This window comes from Heterostelium album (genome assembly GCF_000004825.1).
Source record: "Heterostelium album PN500 unplaced genomic scaffold PPL_scaffold2, whole genome shotgun sequence".
Classification (NCBI taxonomy): Eukaryota; Evosea; class Eumycetozoa; order Acytosteliales; family Acytosteliaceae; genus Heterostelium; species Heterostelium album.
Window position 1 is genome coordinate 306,489 of NW_008805064.1, and position 18,345 is coordinate 324,833.

Below are 18,345 nucleotides of genomic sequence, written 5' to 3' on the forward strand. Positions count from 1 at the left end.
TTTTCAAGCTTTCCATCTTTAATTCCAATTTCCATTCACATACAATCCAATCCAATCCAATCCAACTCAATCCATTTCCAATAATTTCATTTTTTAATTCAATTCATCATCATATGGAGAATTATCATTCACTTAACTACAATTATTATTAATCATCAAGCTTTAAATATTTCCATGTTACATTAATCAAAACAAAAACAAACCAAAAAAGATAGAAAAAAAGAAAAAGAAAAAAAAATGGAAAAATACAAAACATAGTTATAAAAAAAAATATAAAAATAAATAACAATTATTAATTCAAAAAAAAAAAAAAAAAAAAACTAAAGACTTTCTTAGTTATTATTATTATTTAATAATTAAATGAATCAAATGAGTTTATGTATGACAATGTATTCTAATGTAATATTCAGTTAATTTGAATAAAACTTATAAAGAAAAGTATAAGATAAACAAACTTTTTACAAAAAAAAAAAAGAAAAAGAAAATTGACTCAAAATTTAAAATACAATAGCCACAAGGAATTTGATGACAAACTGCATTACTATTTCTATCACTATTTCATGATGTACCTGTATTTTTGATCCAATTGAACAGTTCTTAATAAAAATAACACTAATTATATGTTTTTTTTTTCTAATTTTTCTTTTATTCCTAATTCATAATGCCTTTACATCCAATTCGTTTAGTTCTCAGTAACGACTTTAGTGACGACACCCTATAATCGTAGTGAAAAATGATAGTTTGATGAGTAAAAGTGAAAACAACAAGTTTACTGGAGATTGATGATATTTACCTTGAAACTCTTGCATGGGACGAATGAAGCGAGAGTGTAGAACTTCTCACGAGCATTCTCGTCATCGTTTCTCTTTCTGGAGAGAACGATACGAACTCTGTTTGGGGTTTGCTTGATACCTCTTGACCAGAGCATGGTGTTCAACTTGTTGTCAAGACGGACATCCTTGGTCTTCATGACTTCTTGGGCGAATTGTCTGATTTGCTTGACAGCCTTTGGAGCTCTGTCTTTGAAGGTGCTGTAATCATAACGTATCAATCCTAAATTAGTTTCTAAAACTCTAGATAGACATAGATACTAGATATATATAGGGTAGTTTGTTTTGTTTTCTTTACTTACGTTCCCATGAGTCTCTTGTGGAGGTTGATGGTGTATTCACGGGTGATTGGTCCCTTCTCAGCTGGAGTAGTGTTCTTTGTGGCCATTATGTTATAGGAGTGTATCAGGAAACGAACAGTTCAAGAAGATGAAATCAATTCGATATACTATCACTTGGCGACGACACACAGAGTGCATTGCTGCGAGAGCCAACACGAGTGGTGTGTCAGAGGGTAAGCACGACACACACCCAACGAAAAAACAATTTTTCAAAATTAAATTTCATTTTTCCAATTTTTGTTTTTGAACTTCGACTCTTTTTTTTTTTTTTTTTTGAATTTTTTTTTGTAAGATGACTTGTCCATGTTGAAATGATCATACATTATTCACAAGAGTCGTTCAATTCTTTATTTACTTTAGTTATTCCTTTCCTTTATTAGTAATGTAGTTTTATTCGGTTTTTTAATTAAACTATTGTTTACTTTTTATTTTTATTTTTATTTTTGCAATTATCTTTAAATATTAAAAAAAAAAAAAGGAATTATAATTTTAAAGTTATATTATTGTCATAATCAACCATCCATTTAAATATTAATCAGTCAAGAATCAATTAGTGAAGTATATTCTACTCTTCATTAATATCAGATGATGAGTTATCCTACTTTACTAAAGTTTTTTTTTTTTTTGTTTTTACAAATATTTTTTTAAAAAAATAAACAAAATACTTTTGTTGAAATAAAGAGTAAATTTAAATGAATGTTTAAACTAAACATTGATCTATAAAGATAAGATGTTTTATTAATTAATTGATTAATGTTAACGATTTACTTCTATATGTTGGCAAAGTCCATCAACTTTGATGTATGTAACGTTTTTTTTTTCACTCTTTTTATTTTTTGATTTTTGAAAAAAAAAAAAAAAATTCTCACATAAAATTAAACATTATTGAAGCGTCTGCTTTCTCGTCTTCTCTTTCACAATCAAATAAGTTGATTTAAATTTGTTTATTTTTTATATTTATTGATATTATATTCAATATTTATTTAATTTGTAAGATATTTTCTAATCAATTTCTCAATAATAAGTTATAATGTAATCAAATGATTAACAAAAAAACAACTATCTTAAAAAAAAAAAAACAAAAAATAAAACAAAAATTAGGTTAAAAACAATAATAACTTTTAGAGTTAATAACAACATTAAATTCGAATCGATAGATAAAATATAGATAGATAGACAGATTAATATATAACAAGAATGGCAGATGATTTAACTCGTATTGCTATTGTTAATGCAGATCGTTGCAAACCAAAGAAATGCAGTCAGGAGTGCAAGAAGAACTGTCCGGTCGTGAAGATGGGCAAACTCTGCATTGAGGTGAAACCAACTTCAAAGATCTCATACATCTCCGAGGAGTTGTGTAACGGTTGCGGTATCTGCGCCAAGAAGTGTCCGTTCGAAGCGATCAACATTATCAATTTGCCAAAGTCACTACAGAAGGACACCACTCATCGTTACGGTCCAAACAGTTTCAAGTTGCATCGTTTGCCAACTCCACGTCCCGGACAGGTACTCGGTTTGGTCGGTACCAACGGTATCGGTAAGTCGACGGCACTCAAGATCTTGGCCGGTAAATTGAAGCCAAATCTCGGTATCTGGGATCAACCACCCGAATGGCAAGAGATCCTCACATTCTTCCGTGGATCCGAACTCCAATCATACTTTACAAAGATTCTCGAGAACATGAAGGCACTCATCAAGCCACAGTACGTCGACAACCTTCCAAAGGCTGTACAAGGAACCGTTCGTACCGTCTTGGAGGCCAAAGCACAAGCTGGAAACAAAGATCAAATGATCAACGATCTCGACCTCAAGACTGTCCTCGATAAAGATATTAACGTATTGTCCGGTGGTGAACTTCAAAGATTTGCAATTGCCGTTGTTTGTGTTCAAAATGCTGATATGTAAGATTATCATCAATATCGATTGATAATAGTTCAAACTTTAAACTAACATAATACTACTCACTTACATTATTCATTTAGTTTTATGTTTGATGAACCATCTAGTTATTTGGATGTCAAACAAAGATTAAAGGCTGCTCAAGTCATTCGTTCATTGATTCAACCAACAAAGTATGTATCTCAAGATAAGATAGTAGTCTTTGAAAAGCAAACACTAACAACAACAATCATCATTATTATTATTATTATAATGCGCATTTTATAGTTATATTATTGTAGTGGAGCATGATCTTAGTGTTTTGGATTATTTATCTGATTTCGTATGTTGTTTGTACGGATCTGCTGGTGCATATGGTGTTGTAACATTGCCATTCTCTGTTCGTGAAGGTATCAATATCTTTTTGAATGGTTTCATCAAGACTGAGAACATGAGATTCCGTAAGGAAGCTTTGACTTTCAAGTTCTCAGAGACCGCCGATACAGAGGAGGAAATCAAGAAGCATTGTCTCTACAAGTATCCAGCGATGACAAAGACATTGGATGGATTCAAGCTCGAAGTAAAGGCTGGTGAGTTCACAGACTCTGAAATCATTGTTATGCTCGGTCAGAACGGTACCGGTAAGACCACCTTCATCAAGATGTTGGCCGGTCAACTGCCACCAGACGACGGTGCTTCGATCCCAGAGTTGAATGTAAGTTACAAACCACAGAAGATCTCACCAAAGTTCCCAGGTACCGTGCGTGAGCTCTGCCACAAGCGTATTCGTGACACTTTCCTCCATCCGCAATTCAACTCTGACGTCGTCAAGCCACTGAATCTCGAGAACATCATCGATCAGCAAGTACTCAATCTCTCTGGTGGTGAGTTGCAACGTGTCGCCATCGTTCTCTGTCTCGGTCAGCCCGCCGACATCTACCTCATCGACGAGCCATCTGCCTACTTGGATTCCGAACAGCGTATTATCGCATCAAAGGTTATCAAGCGTTTCATCTTGCACGCCCGTAAGTCTGGTTTCATCGTAGAGCACGATTTCATCATGGCCACCTACTTGGCCGATCGTGTCATCGTCTACGAAGGTGTTCCAGCCGTTCACTGCATTGCCAACGCACCACAGTCACTGCTCACCGGTATGAATCAATTCTTGAAGACATTGGATATCACTTTCCGTCGTGATCCAACCAACTATCGTCCACGTATCAATAAGCTCGAATCCGTCAAGGACAAAGAACAGAAATCAAACGGAAACTACTTCTTCTTGGATGCTCAAGATACTGAGTAAAATGTACATCCATATATAAACAAACAAAACAACTGAATAAAAACAAACAACCAACCTCTCCTTTGTTTGTCTCTCCTCATCAAAACCCTCTTCCATTTCACAACCAACCAAAAGTAAATGATTCAATCGGAACAACATTGTCCACCAGGCTTCAGTTTTTTCAAAAAAATCAAGTTTTTTTTTTTTTTTTTGAACCAACAAATTCAAGTTAGCAAAAAAAAATCAAACAATAATAATTATTCAAAAAAACATATAAAAAAACAATAACAAAAAAAACTTATCAATTTTATTATTTATTTGTTTAAAAAATAACTAGCTAACGATTTAGTTATCTCATAGGAGACAATTTTTTTTTTTGTTTTTTTGAATCTCATTTTAAAAGTCAGGTTTTTGCTATAAAAAAAAATTGTTTTTTTTTTCTTTTTTTTTTGGAGATCTATTAACTTCAAATTTTTTGACAAGACAAACTACAAACATTCCATGTGTCGAAGAGTCGAATGATCACCCCATTTCACTTTAAACGATATTTTTTTTAACTATAACTATTTATATCTAATAAATTAATAAGATTAGAGAAAATAAAAATATAAATAAACAAATAATTAAAAAATGGGTTATATCACAGAGAAAGGTAGAAAGAATCTACCTACTTATACAGGTGGAAATACAATCGATAAATCATTACTCTACAAATATATAGTTTCACCATCTTGTAATGTAATAGTAGAATGGTTTCCTAAATCATTTCAGTAAGTAAACAAACTCGAGTTTATTATTATTATTGTTTTTATTTTTTTTGTAATTCTAAAAAAACACATTATAGATATTAATAGTATTTTTTTATTTTAATTTAATTTAATTTAATTTAATTTGGATAGTCCAAATCTTGTAAGATCTTATCTTATATTTGAATCTAGATTATTAAATTTCAATATACTTATTGTTATTATTATTATTATTATCATAAACAGGTTACAGCAACAGGATTCGTATGTAACTTTATAGCATTGTTTTTAATGTCGTCTTACATGAGACCAGTTAACGATGGTCAAGAGCCAGTTGACGATTCAAGTTTTAGATGGGTTCACTTCATCTCTGCATTCTTTATATTCTTTTATGTCATGATGGACAACATCGATGGAAAACAAGCTAGAAGAACAAAGACATCCTCTCCATTGGGTGAGTTGTTTGACCATGGTTGTGATTCATTCACTGTAGGAGTATGTATCAGTAGTAGTAGTAGCAATAACAATAGCAATAACTAATAATAGAGTTTTGTTTACAATAATGTTAACTAACAAATAAATATATGTTAAATATTATATAAAATTATAGTTGGCAACATCAGTAGTTGGATTATCAGTTGGATTATCATTCTGGGAGATATTGTTTACATTCATTCTCTCTACCATTCCATTTTATTTGGCACACTGGGAGGAGTATTTCACTCACCAGCTGATCTTGGGAATGTTTAACGGACCTACAGAGGCAGAGTTTATCGTTATCTTATTCTGTTGTATCTCTGGTGTATTTGGCCAACAGTTTTGGTTCCAACACGTCACTATCGCAGAAAACACATTCCAACTAAAGGAATTGATGTTCTACGTCATGTGTTTGTCATCGCTGATCACCTCATTCCAAAGTATCTACTCTGGTTGCAAGAAAGCAATCGATATGAAAATAAGTCTCATCACTGCATTCTCACAACTCTTACCGTTCACATCGTTCCTCTACCTCGAATTCCTTTGGATCATCGTATCGCCACAGTTATTCCTCGACTACCCAATCCTTCATATTCTAACCTTAACTTTTATTTTTTCATATCTTTCAGTAAGTAGTAGTATTATTTTAATCTTTTTCTTATTATTTATTATTCAAAAAATTTACTAATTATCTTTATTTTTATATATATATTTAGTGTCGTTGTATCGTACAAAGAATATGTTCCGAAGATTTTAGATTATTCTATAAACCATTGATATTCTTGGTATTTTCAGTTGCCAATTCCATTGGATTAAAATATTTTGGTTTTGGGTATGTAATGAATAGAATGATAGTTATTTTTTGTAAAGATGACCGAGAAAACTAACTTTACTTTAATTTTCATAACAAAATTAGATTGATGGAAGAAAAGTTTGCATTGTTTTCATTATTTACAGTCAGTTTAGTCTTTATTTCACATTTTGTTGTTAAAATCATTGGTGAAATGTGCAGTATATTAAAGATAACAGCTTTTACTGTTCCAAAAGAAAAACAAAAATAAAATTTAAAATAATTATTGCAAATATTTCCTTTTTAGCAAGTCAAAATTAAAAGAATAAAAAAAAACAATTTAATTTAATCAAATTTCAAAAAATATCTTTGTAACATCAAACACACTCCCATCTTACTTTTTTTTTTTATCAATCCTACAGAATTTATATTTAATTTTAAGATGAGTGTTTGTATTTACTTTTAGTTAGTTAGGTTTATTTTCACATCTTTTTAACACATATTAAACTTATTTATAGTTATTAATTAAGAATGGTTTGGTCACCAATGAAGACCGTCAATTTAAAGCAGATGTTCTTGTTCAAGATGGTAAGGTTGTAGATATCTTCCCAGAGGGTAGCAACTACAAGCTGCCAAGCAACGATATCCCTGTAGTAGATGCAACTGATAAACTTGTCATTCCAGGTGGTATTGACCCACATACTGTAAGTTTAATAATGTAATAATAGTTCAATATAAAGTCATTTTTAGGTACTAATATTTATATATATTCTAAAGCATTTACAATTACCATTCATGGGAACTGTTGCAGTAGATGATTTCGATATTGGTACACAAGCATCTATTTCTGGTGGTACTACATTCATCAGTATGTGTGTTAGTTATTATATTGAACACTTTTTTTTTTTTCATTATATTAAGTACCTATTTTATAATTATTTAGTTGATTTTGTAATTCCTGCAAAGGGTCAATCATTGCTGGAAGCATATCATCAATGGAGAAAGTGGGCTGATGAAAAAGTAAATCATGATTATTCATTGCATGTTGCTGTAACATGGTGGAGTGAACAAGTCGCAAAGGAAATGGAAATTCTTGTAAAGGATTATGGTGTCAATAGTTTCAAGGTTTTCATGGCCTACAAGAATTCTTTTATGGTTACCGATGAGGAGATGTATCATATCTTCCAAAAGTGCAAGGAGTTAGGTGTTTTGGCACAGGTTCATGCTGAGAACGGTGATTTGGTACACGAAGGTCAGAAGAAGATGCTAAAGATGGGTATTACAGGTCCTGAGGGTCATGAGATGGCCCGTCCAGAGGAGTGTGAAGCCGAGGCAACGCTTCGTGCAATCACCATTGCCAATCGTGTCAATACACCGGTGTACATCGTCCACGTGATGTCAAAATCGGCCGCACATGTCATTGTAAATGCTAGAAAGGAAGGAAAGCGTGTGTTTGGTGAGCCAATTGCAGCGGGTCTTGGTGTCGATGGTTCGCATATGTTCAACTGCGACTGGAGACATGCTGCCGCTTTTGTTATGGGTCCACCACTGAGACCCGATCCAACCACCAAAGACGTCCTGATGGATCTGTTGGCGAGTGGCGACCTCCACTGTGTCGGAACCGACAATTGTACATTCTGCGAAGGACAAAAAGCAATGGGTAAAGACGATTTCACCAAGATTCCGAACGGTGTCAACGGTATAGAAGATCGTATGGCTATAGTTTGGGATAAAGGTGTCAATAGCGGCAAGCTGACTGCATGCGATTTTGTTAGGGTGACAAGTTCCACCGCTGCCAAGATCTTCAATGTCTATCCACGTAAGGGTAGGATCGAGATTGGAGCAGACGCTGACATTGTCCTCTGGGATCCAAAGGCAACCAAAACCATTTCCGCCAAGACTCATCATCAGGCCGTTGACTTTAATATCTTTGAGGGTATGAAAGTAACAGGTTTGGCACAAACTACCATCGTAGCTGGAAAGGTTGTTTGGAATAACGATAAGCTCTCAACAGTCAAAGGAAGTGGTAAGTTTGTTCCACGTCCACCATTTGGAATGGTATTTGATGGAATCGATACAAGGGACAAAGTACGTAATGAGCTTTTAAGAAAAGTTGAAAGAGCTCCATATCAACCACCAAAAAATTAAAAAAAAAAACAAATAAATTATAAAAAAATATTATATTATTAAGTCGAATTCAACACAAAGAAATAATTTATTGAAAGAAAAGTTAGGCAACAAATCTCTAAAGAGAAGAATGTTATCGAAAATTGCTATTTATGATGATTTATTTTAGTTTTGAAAGTCTTTCGATTTCCAAGAAGGTTGAGTTATATGATACTCTCTGTTGGAGTTCGAATAATGGTGAGTTGTTAAGTTGATCGATTGCAATGAAATCAGTTTTGATTATGTTGTGGCTGACAGTTGACAATCTACTATCAATCATTTCCTCAGAGGACATCAAGCTGGATGAACGAGAGCTGGCATATCACTACAATTTTTTCGTAGTTGTTACGAAGTTTTTACATAGTATTCAACTCAATAAATGCAAAAAAAAAAAAATTTGTATGAAAAAGCATACTACGAATGGGATTCGTTATGCCCTTTTTTACACATTAAATTCGTAGTTGTTACGACAATTTATTTTTTAATGAGAAAAAAAAATGTTAAATAACTTTAAAAAGAACACTTGCAACGATTTTATAGATAATCTATATTATAAATGAGAATATTTATTTTTTTGTTAATCATAATTACTATATTAGTATTTATTCAGAAGATAAAGCTTTTAAATGTAAACATACCAATATTGCATTCATAGACATGTCTCATAGTTGAATCTACTATTGCAAAAGATCGTCAATGCATCATCGATCTCTACAATGTCAGTTTCATTTGTCTTTTGTATCTTTTCACCACCTTGTTTGAATTTGATACTGTTTTCAAATGAATTATTGATTATACTATACAATGTTTGTTATTGTAGCTTCCCACCAAGTGCTATATCGACACCATCTATTTTTTTTTTTTTTGTTAGTTCACATTCTAAACATCAATTAAATATACACTGGAATGACATACTATTTGATTTAGCAAAGACTTTTTTGTCCATTTTGGAATAACGATGGGCGAACATCAGATGATCGATTATTCTTCTCTCTCTTTGTGTTGTTTGTCTTTGTTGTATTTCAGAAGTTCGAACGATCGTTGTTGTTCTGTGGTTGTAGTTGCTGTAATTTGAGTTGTTGCTGCTGTTGATGTTGATATTGTTGTTGTTGGTTCGTTGGTCGCATTTGTAGTGTTTGTTGGTTTAGTAGCAATATCTGCTGAGAAAGATATTCGATCTCCATATCTTGACTCTCCAAATAACTAATAAATGGATTATTTAAATTAAAAAAACTATTGTTATAGTAATTATTGTTATTATTATTATTATTATAATTAATATTGTTATTGCTATAAGTGAAGTTATTGTTATTGTTATTGTTAATGTTACTGTTATTGTTATTGTTACTGTTGACTATCTCAAATTAAATAACTATTGTTTGATATTGCTATCAAATCTGCAAATCGATAATAAATAACTATTAATTGACTATCTTAAATTAAATCTTAAATATTATTATTAATTGACTATCTCAAATTAAATAACTATTGTTTGAAATGATCATTTTTTTTTTTTTTTGATTCGAGTCATCAAAATAAATTTTTAAAATTAATGTGGTAAAAATCTCGACAAATTGTAAAAAAATGATAACCACACTAGCACACCTTAAATTTTTACTATGATCAAAATGCACGTTTCAAAAGTGAAAAACTTTTTTCACACACTGATTTGTGGTGCCCATGACAACTACGAAACAATCGTAGTGTTGTCCTATTCAGGCTGATAAACCAAAAACTGACGAAGTCATAACTTGTAAAGTACCAGCTGTCGACGCAGCACTTTTGAATCAAGCAAATGACTTTAGATATGAGTCTTCAATTTCAGCAATAATCAATGGTGCCAATTCTAAAAATACATTCGGAAAGAAATTCACTTACTATCAACCGGTTATCAAATCAATTGATCCAAATCCTGCAATGGATAAAATTAAAATTTATCTAATTGAAGGTTACAACTTGGGCGAGATCAGCTCTATCACTATAGGAGGTGTCAGTTTGCCAGATCGTCGATATTGATTCAGAAAATGTTGAATGTGCATTTGTACTTCCGACAACAACAGATATAACCAATCCATTACCAATAGTCTTGCAAGAAGGATCTTTTACTTCACCACCCACCAATTTACGTTTTGTCAGTGAGTATATTCCATCCAAAATTAGTTTCCAAAAGAAAATAATTTAATATTAATCGTAATTTAAATATTTTAGAACCAACAATAACAGCAGATAGAAATGGAAAGATATCTGGAAATGAATTCATTACATTTACATGCACCAACTTATTTGAGATTCCTAACTTAATATTGTTGGGGGCATCGAAATGCAATATTATTCCAAGCAGTCTTGCCACCACCGCACCTTTTAATTCTTTCCAATGTACTTCATCAGCTACCAACGTGGCAGGTGCAGTTGGAGTTACTTTGAACACAAAAAATACCCAATATATTTTTGCCAATGCATTCACATATTATAGTAAGTTATTACCTATCAATAAAAAAAAATGAGAAATTAGAATTAACAAATTCAAAAGTTCCAACAGTTACTTCAACAACTCGACCACTTGAAACACCTCAAGGAGGTGATATAACATTGACTGGTACAAAATTCCTTGAAACAAGATCTGTTACCATTGGTGGAACTTCATGTAAATTTACAGTGGTCAGTTCAACATCCATGATTGTTACTGCACCTCCAAAATCACCAGCATACAGCCCATATCCTTTGGTAATAACAATTCAAGGAGGTTCAACTTCTACTCCAGTTAAAATAAATTATAATGGACGATCAATTACTTCAATTTCACCAACCCGAGGTAACAGAAAAATAGATACTTTGATCACAGTTACTACTCCCATCAATCAAAACACTCCAAACTCTATCCGTTTGGTTTTAGTAACTAATCTAGCTATTATTGTCAAAATTCCAACTTTCGATGTAGACGGAGTCACGAATATCAGATTTAATGCACCAGCTACAATAGTATCTGGTATATACAGAGTGGAACTGATTCATACAACATTTGGCACCACTGTTGATCAAGTGACATTCGAATATGTTGGTCTTACTTGTAAGGGTACTCGTCCAGTAGGTTCAACTTTTAATCCGGATAAACTTTGGTGGTTACAAATTCGTTTGCGTGCTAAGGAGGTTCCCGACCATTACCTATACTATGATAACACAATGACTGATATGATTAGAGGTGTTGGATTCAATCTTGAAACATCTCCATTGGCTGCTACGTATTCTCAAAAGAAAGATTATTTCTATATGACTTGGAACGATGCTGGTGGATCCGGAATTGCACACTTGAAACATATATTGTTTTATGATACCACTGAAAATGGTCAAGTTACTGAATCGATCCATATTATGCATTCACTTCCAAACTTTCCAAAAAATGATTTGGAACCTGGAAAATCTGGTTGGATTCCAGCTGCAATTAAAGCTCAACATTTCTTCTGCTACACAGTAACAGATATCGAAACCACCTCATTAATGATTGCGAGAACCAATCCAAAATTAAGTTATCATAGACATGCTACCAATATAAAAGTTGGAGCTTATCCAAATCTTAAAACTCTGATTACTCAAGACACACTTAATTATGGAGAAGTAAGTATTTTTATTCTCAGTATATATTCTATAAACTCTAACATTTTCATGATAATTTATAATAGACTTGTAAAGATGATTTACTGGCTAAAACACCAACTCTAGAAAATTGTAGATGGAATGTAAAATTAAAAATTCCTGGAATAAACTCACCTCGCTTTTTTTCTAAAGTTCAACTTCCAACTATTGATAATGAAAAATTTAGAACAAAAGGTGTTGCTGTACTCGGGAGATCGATTATTCTAAACTCTGAACCACTATTTAATGAGGACCAAACCGGTATTATCTTTGAATATGATGGATTGGATATATGGCAATATGTCGCTGAGATTTATAATACAAATCTTTTTGTTCAAACATATCGTAGTGGAGAGGAGAGATTATTCTCTTATAATTCAAAAATTGCAAATGTTGAAAAAACAGGTATTTAGTATCATATATTCTTAATTAATACATATTACTAATAATTTTTCGAAAATTTAGAATATACTGTCGGTCTCTCACACTATACTGGAACAAGTTATATTGGTCATTATAACCAAATACGTAATTTTGATCATTCGAAACTTGCTTACAGTATGTATCCAGTTTATGGAACAGAAGTTAAGGAAACAGATGCAAATGAAAATCTATTTTGTATTGGAGATTTGAATAGACATAAAGGACAAGTATGTAAAGTAAATTAAATTAATTCGTAACCCATTCTCATATCTGAATAAATTGATTCCATTAATATTAGGGAAAAAGAGGAGGAACTGTTTTATGTTTTAATAATCCAAAACTCTCGAAACAATTCAACCAATTTGTTAAAAGTTATTCATCATATGTATGTTCTTTATTTATTCATATTTGATCTTTTTTATTAACTATAACCATATTTATTAGTCATATAAATATGTTTTACTACAAAGTAAAACTGGAAGTCTGAAATCTAAAATTAAAATCGGATTAGATGTTGATAATAGAGTGGCATATGAATCACAATTAATTGAAGGAGGTAAAATCGTTCCAATTCCAACTTTTTTCCCTCAAGAAATAGGAAAAATATATGATGAATCTATAATTTTTAGAACACCAACAAGGAAAACAATTACAATTCAATCTGTAGCAACACTTTCACCAGTATCAACAGTTCTATGGACCAATCAGATCTATTTTGAGGTTCGTCAAGAATTGATTGGTGATAATCAACCACCATACACACCAAGAATAATAAGACAAACTGCACTTTCAACTGGAAATACAGTAATTTACAATGCTCTTCGAACAAGAATAACTCCAATATTCCAACCTGGTGTAGATATTGTACCTCCAGTTGGTCTCCCAGCTTTCGGTCCATTACCTCCCTATGAAAAAAATGCTCCCCCTCCAGTACAACCAGCGTTCACAGGTAAACACAATACTATTAACAGTGTTGTAGGTTTAGAGGTTCCAATCGTAGATAGTACAAATGAAAATCCAATTTGGAGTTACCGTGCAGTAAATTCATTGTCAGTTCACTATTTGGCATATGACAATTTGGCCAAAATATGCGAATCAAATGCAATTACACTAGCCATTGGATGCAATGATATCAACTATGCATTATTCACTAGGATTAGTGATATTTTACATAATGAACAGTTCCCACCCGAAAGAGATGTTCTGTACCCTCATGACGATGATGATGGTGTTAAGAACTATCAACTTCTTCCAACTGTTCCAGAGTTTGAAATAATTAGTTAGTTAATCAATTTAAAACTCTATATACTCTACCTACCAAAGATTATTCATTCATTCTTGATACGACACTCACAAGATCATACCCAACAGCAACAAATCCATTCAATATCATGTTAAAAAGTAGAGATTATTGTCCAGATGAACTGTCATATCTCCTTATTCTAAATTCAATTTATAGAGTAAGTGGAATTGAAAGTCCAATTTCATTCTTACTGACAGATCCACTCAATTGGGCAAATGGAATTGCTTTGGCACTTTCAAAAGTTGTTTCCAATCTTTATAATGATGGAACAATCGAATCAAACCCAGTATTTGGTGGATGTTTTAATTTAGTTCCGTCTTCATTCAATTTAGATACCTACACTGAAACAACACCAACAATGAACTCATATCAATGGACCGCTGTTGCCACTTGGAAATTAATGACAGAAGCTACCAATCGTGTTAATCATATCGATTTATTCAATTATATTACAACATTGGTAAAGTCAAGAGGTATGACAGGTCTTGGTGATATTTTCAATGGTGATACTCTAATTGATAGAGCAAACAAAGAATTGTTAATTGACAATCACATAATCAAACGGGAATCAATGAAGAGAAAGAACACACTCTTTAGTTCTTCAATAATCTCATCGATTTCAAATGACAACATTGTTCAATTGATTCAAAGTCAATTCTCAATCTTTGAAATTGCTTCATTGGATAGCATTGACTTTAATTTGTTATTGAATTCAATGAACAAATGGACGACAATCAATGGAGTCAATCTATTCATTTCAACATTCTTTAATCGCAGAACTGAAATGTCAAATGAAATTGAATTCATTTATGATTACTCTCTCTTGTCTGAAAACAACTTTGAAGTTTGTACGATATCTCCAACCAGTGAAGATTTGACAGTTTGTGCACCAGATTCAATTAAATCAATCACAAATCAATTGGAAAGAATGATGATTGCATCAACCTCATATTCAGTTTCAGATGATTTTGAATTCTATTATTTCTCAAAACCAACAGGACTTCGATTCATCCGAGAATATCCAGATTTCACAGGACTTGTAATTTCAAAATTCAATTATCAACTGTGTGATATAAAATTGATAAACTTGGGTCAATCTGCAACTTTCGATCCAAATGATGCATCTTTATCTTCAATTTGTTCAGATTCTGGACCAATAATCAATTCTATTTCCAAAACAAGTGGAAAAGCAATTGGTGGTGATACAATTACAATCAATGGATTTAGATTCACATCAAATATGATCATTAAAATTGGTGAAATCGATTGTCAAACAACAAATGTTATTAGTTCCACTCAAATTAAATGTATTACACCTCCCAATATTGGATTCAATTTAGCAATTACCAGCAACATTCCAATGAACCAACAATCCCAATTCACATTTTCATATGATGAACCATTGGTTTATGAAATTTCACCAAAGATTATTAACTCCAATGGACAACAAATCTCTATATTTGGTGAGAATTTTGGACCATCATCACAACAATCAAACTCTTTGATTTCTATTGGATCAATTCCATGTGTATTCGGTCCCAATAGTTTCTGGAGTGATTCATTAATTGTTTGTTCAGTTCCATCTGGAAGTGGAATATTCAAAACAATTTCAATTAAAATCAATCAATTCGAAATATACTACAATGTTTCAAAACGAACATTCAACTATCTCTGCACCAGATATCCAAAGTATTTCACAAAACCATGGTGATCCATTTGATTGGATATTGATCAGAGGAAATGGATTCAATAACAAATCACAAATCTATTTCAATAATTCTCAGAGTGATATCATCTCTTTTGCATCTGATTATATTTATACACAAGTTCCATATGGTGTTGGAAAGAATATTCAAATATCAATTGCAAGTGGAAATCAAAAATCAAACAATTTCAAATTCGATTATGATCAACCAATTTTAGAATTCATCAATCCAAAGATTCTTCCTACAACTGGTGGTATCATCAGATTAAATGGTTATGGATTTGGTAATTCATATTTCGGAAACATAACTTTTGGTTTAAAAAACATAAGTTGTGTATTCTTGTCTGATATCATTGAATGTCCGATCCCAGCTGGAATCGGAAAAGACATTCCTTTTAATTTCAATATTGAAGGTCAACCATTGGTTTCATTAATTCCATCAAACTTCTCATATTCAAAACCAATCATTGAAAAGACTGAATTTAATTCTGGAAGTATGACTATTTTTGGTCAAAATTTCATTCCCTCTGGAATTGAAGTAAATCCACTCAAGAATTATGTCACACTCTTCAAAGATAATGTGATTTCAACTCAATGTAGTTCAACAATATTCATAAACAATCAACAGATCATCTGTAATTTCGATCAATCATTTATAGTCAGATCAATATTTGTTACAATTGGTGGTCAAACATCATCAATCTATCATCCAACATCACTGATTAGTCTTTATCTTTACATTGACCAACAAATAAGTGGAATTAAAACAAATATTCCAGTAACATCTGAATCTGTTTCAGTTGCAATTTCTTCAGATTCAAAATTGATCCAAAATATCAAAGTTGATTCAAAAGGATATATTTCATTCAATGCAACTCTGGGAACGTTCAGTTTGATATATTCGACAACATCACAAACATTAATTCCGATTATCAATGATATCACAATTCAAGTGACATCCACCCAACCAACAAACTATAATCATGCTTTCTATCAATGGAATTCAGGAACAACTTTATCACCAGTTAAATTCTACTCATCAACACCAGGAAGTTATCTATCACTTCCCGTTGGAATATTCAACAATATTGCATCGATTTTCAATTCAATTGGATCATTCATATCAACAAGCTCTCTGAATGTATTACTCTATAAATCAGATGGAACTATTGTTTCTTCAAATCAACTATCGAATGGAGTTACAATTGATAAAATCGAAGTTTCATCACTAAGTTTCTTCACACCATTTCAAAATATTAATTGTGTTGAACAATCGATAACATTCACAAACAACTATATGAATCAAATTCCACAATTGATTCTTTCAAATTATGGAACATTAACTTGTACTGCTGATAATCCACAGATTTCATCAATGACATGTTCCATTCCAGCAGCCACAGGAACAATATCGCTCCAATGGAATGGTTTTACAAGTGCCAATACTTTTAATTTACAACCAAAAGGTAAGATTAAAAAAATATTTGATTACGAATAACATTGCTAACGATTTTTATTCCCATCAGAAATTGTATTTGGATATGTTTATAATGATCTCAATTCAAACAATATATTTGACCAAAATGAACCTGTCATTTTAAATGCACAAATTACATTAAGTAAAACTACTGAAGTCTCAATAACTTCTACCAACTCACAAGGATATTATTCAATTCCAAACATTACACCTGGACAACAATACTTGATGTCTCTTGACCCAATTACAGGATACATTGCACCTATGGGTAAGATTGCTTTCCTTGAAAACAGTTGTCCATCACCAACTCAAGTTAATTTTGCAGTGAAACCACTCTCATCCAATGGATGTGTTGGTTACATTTCAAGTGCTTCATCAAACAAATTGACAATCCAAGCTGGATTAAATAGTCTCACATCATATGGTTGGTGTAAATCACCATCAATCTGCACCAATCAATTCACGTCAGTCACACTTCCACCAAGATGTGTCTACACATATGACTCAACAAACAATGAAATCACAGTTTCTCTTGGTGGACAATCCAATATAAACCTTTACAATGATCCTTCTATTACAGGTGTTCAAAAAAATTCACCGATCACCATCAGTGTAAGTTTGGTCTTCAAACAAAGCAATGGTGTGATAATCAGCACACTTACACCTGACAGCAAAGGAAATGTTTCAATATCTCTTCAATATGATTCATATATAGTTTCAGTGATCAGTACCAATACACAATTGTTCCCAATTTTAGACAATATTCCATTCCAACTCAACAGTGCAAATCCATTCTTCAATAGCTCCATTGGATTTATCACTTGGAAATATAACACAAACTACCCACTTGTCAAATTCTACCAACAAACAGATTTCTCAGGAATTGTACTTTCACTTCCTCTTGGAATTTATAACAGCACCACCTTGAATGCATTAAATTGGAATATGAAAACACTTTCATACAAATCTACAACGGATATCAATGTTTTCATCTTTAATGGTGGAAGCTCACCCATTACTGAAAATCCTTTAATTGGAAATGTTCCATTGACAACCCCATCTGGTTCACAGTTCCAAATTATTGATAATGGTAAATCATCACTATTAATTTATATTTTAAATTCAATATTTTAATGCTTCATATTATTTAATTTTTTAGCAATGTTTAGAAAACCAATTTTTTCAGATTTCAAAAGCACTGGAAATCCAGTTACATTTACAAATTATTATTTAACTTTGCCAGTTATTAGGATTGGAGGTACTGTATTCTTATTTATAAAAATTTTATAAAATT

The 18,345-nt window shown here is 32.1% G+C and overlaps 4 protein-coding genes across 4 annotated transcripts; 3 read left to right on the top strand and 1 right to left on the bottom strand.

Annotated features, from left to right (window-relative positions):
- Positions 1 to 682: 682 nt before the first annotated feature.
- Positions 683 to 1,218, bottom strand: rpl31 (S60 ribosomal protein L31; the record flags this gene model as incomplete). The annotated part of the gene is made up of 3 exons (XM_020572464.1): positions 683 to 715; positions 794 to 1,073; positions 1,133 to 1,218. The coding sequence occupies 3 exons, from the start codon at positions 1,216 to 1,218 to the stop codon at positions 683 to 685; spliced, it is 399 nt and encodes a 132-aa protein (XP_020437607.1).
- Positions 1,219 to 2,368: 1,150 nt separating this feature from the next.
- On the top strand, positions 2,369 to 4,355 carry abcE1 (ATP-binding cassette domain-containing protein; the record flags this gene model as incomplete). Its single annotated transcript, XM_020572465.1, has 3 exons — positions 2,369 to 3,075; positions 3,157 to 3,246; positions 3,341 to 4,355. The coding sequence occupies 3 exons, from the start codon at positions 2,369 to 2,371 to the stop codon at positions 4,353 to 4,355; spliced, it is 1,812 nt and encodes a 603-aa protein (XP_020437608.1).
- A 609-nt stretch (positions 4,356 to 4,964) lies between these two features.
- On the top strand, positions 4,965 to 8,495 carry pyd2 (dihydropyrimidinase; the record flags this gene model as incomplete). The annotated part of the gene is made up of 9 exons (XM_020572466.1): positions 4,965 to 5,072; positions 5,327 to 5,575; positions 5,691 to 6,185; positions 6,274 to 6,389; positions 6,474 to 6,568; positions 6,790 to 6,812; positions 6,866 to 7,051; positions 7,125 to 7,215; positions 7,291 to 8,495. The coding sequence occupies 9 exons, from the start codon at positions 4,965 to 4,967 to the stop codon at positions 8,493 to 8,495; spliced, it is 2,568 nt and encodes an 855-aa protein (XP_020437609.1).
- Positions 8,496 to 9,229: 734 nt separating this feature from the next.
- Positions 9,230 to 18,341, top strand: PPL_01459 (uncharacterized protein; the record flags this gene model as incomplete). The annotated part of the gene is made up of 14 exons (XM_020572467.1): positions 9,230 to 9,319; positions 9,441 to 9,530; positions 10,233 to 10,502; positions 10,598 to 10,652; positions 10,722 to 10,985; positions 11,026 to 12,125; positions 12,191 to 12,548; positions 12,609 to 12,793; positions 12,865 to 12,951; positions 13,011 to 13,845; positions 14,028 to 15,558; positions 15,605 to 17,040; positions 17,101 to 18,141; positions 18,211 to 18,341. The coding sequence occupies 14 exons, from the start codon at positions 9,230 to 9,232 to the stop codon at positions 18,339 to 18,341; spliced, it is 7,473 nt and encodes a 2,490-aa protein (XP_020437610.1).
- Between the last annotated feature and the right edge of the window lie 4 nt (positions 18,342 to 18,345).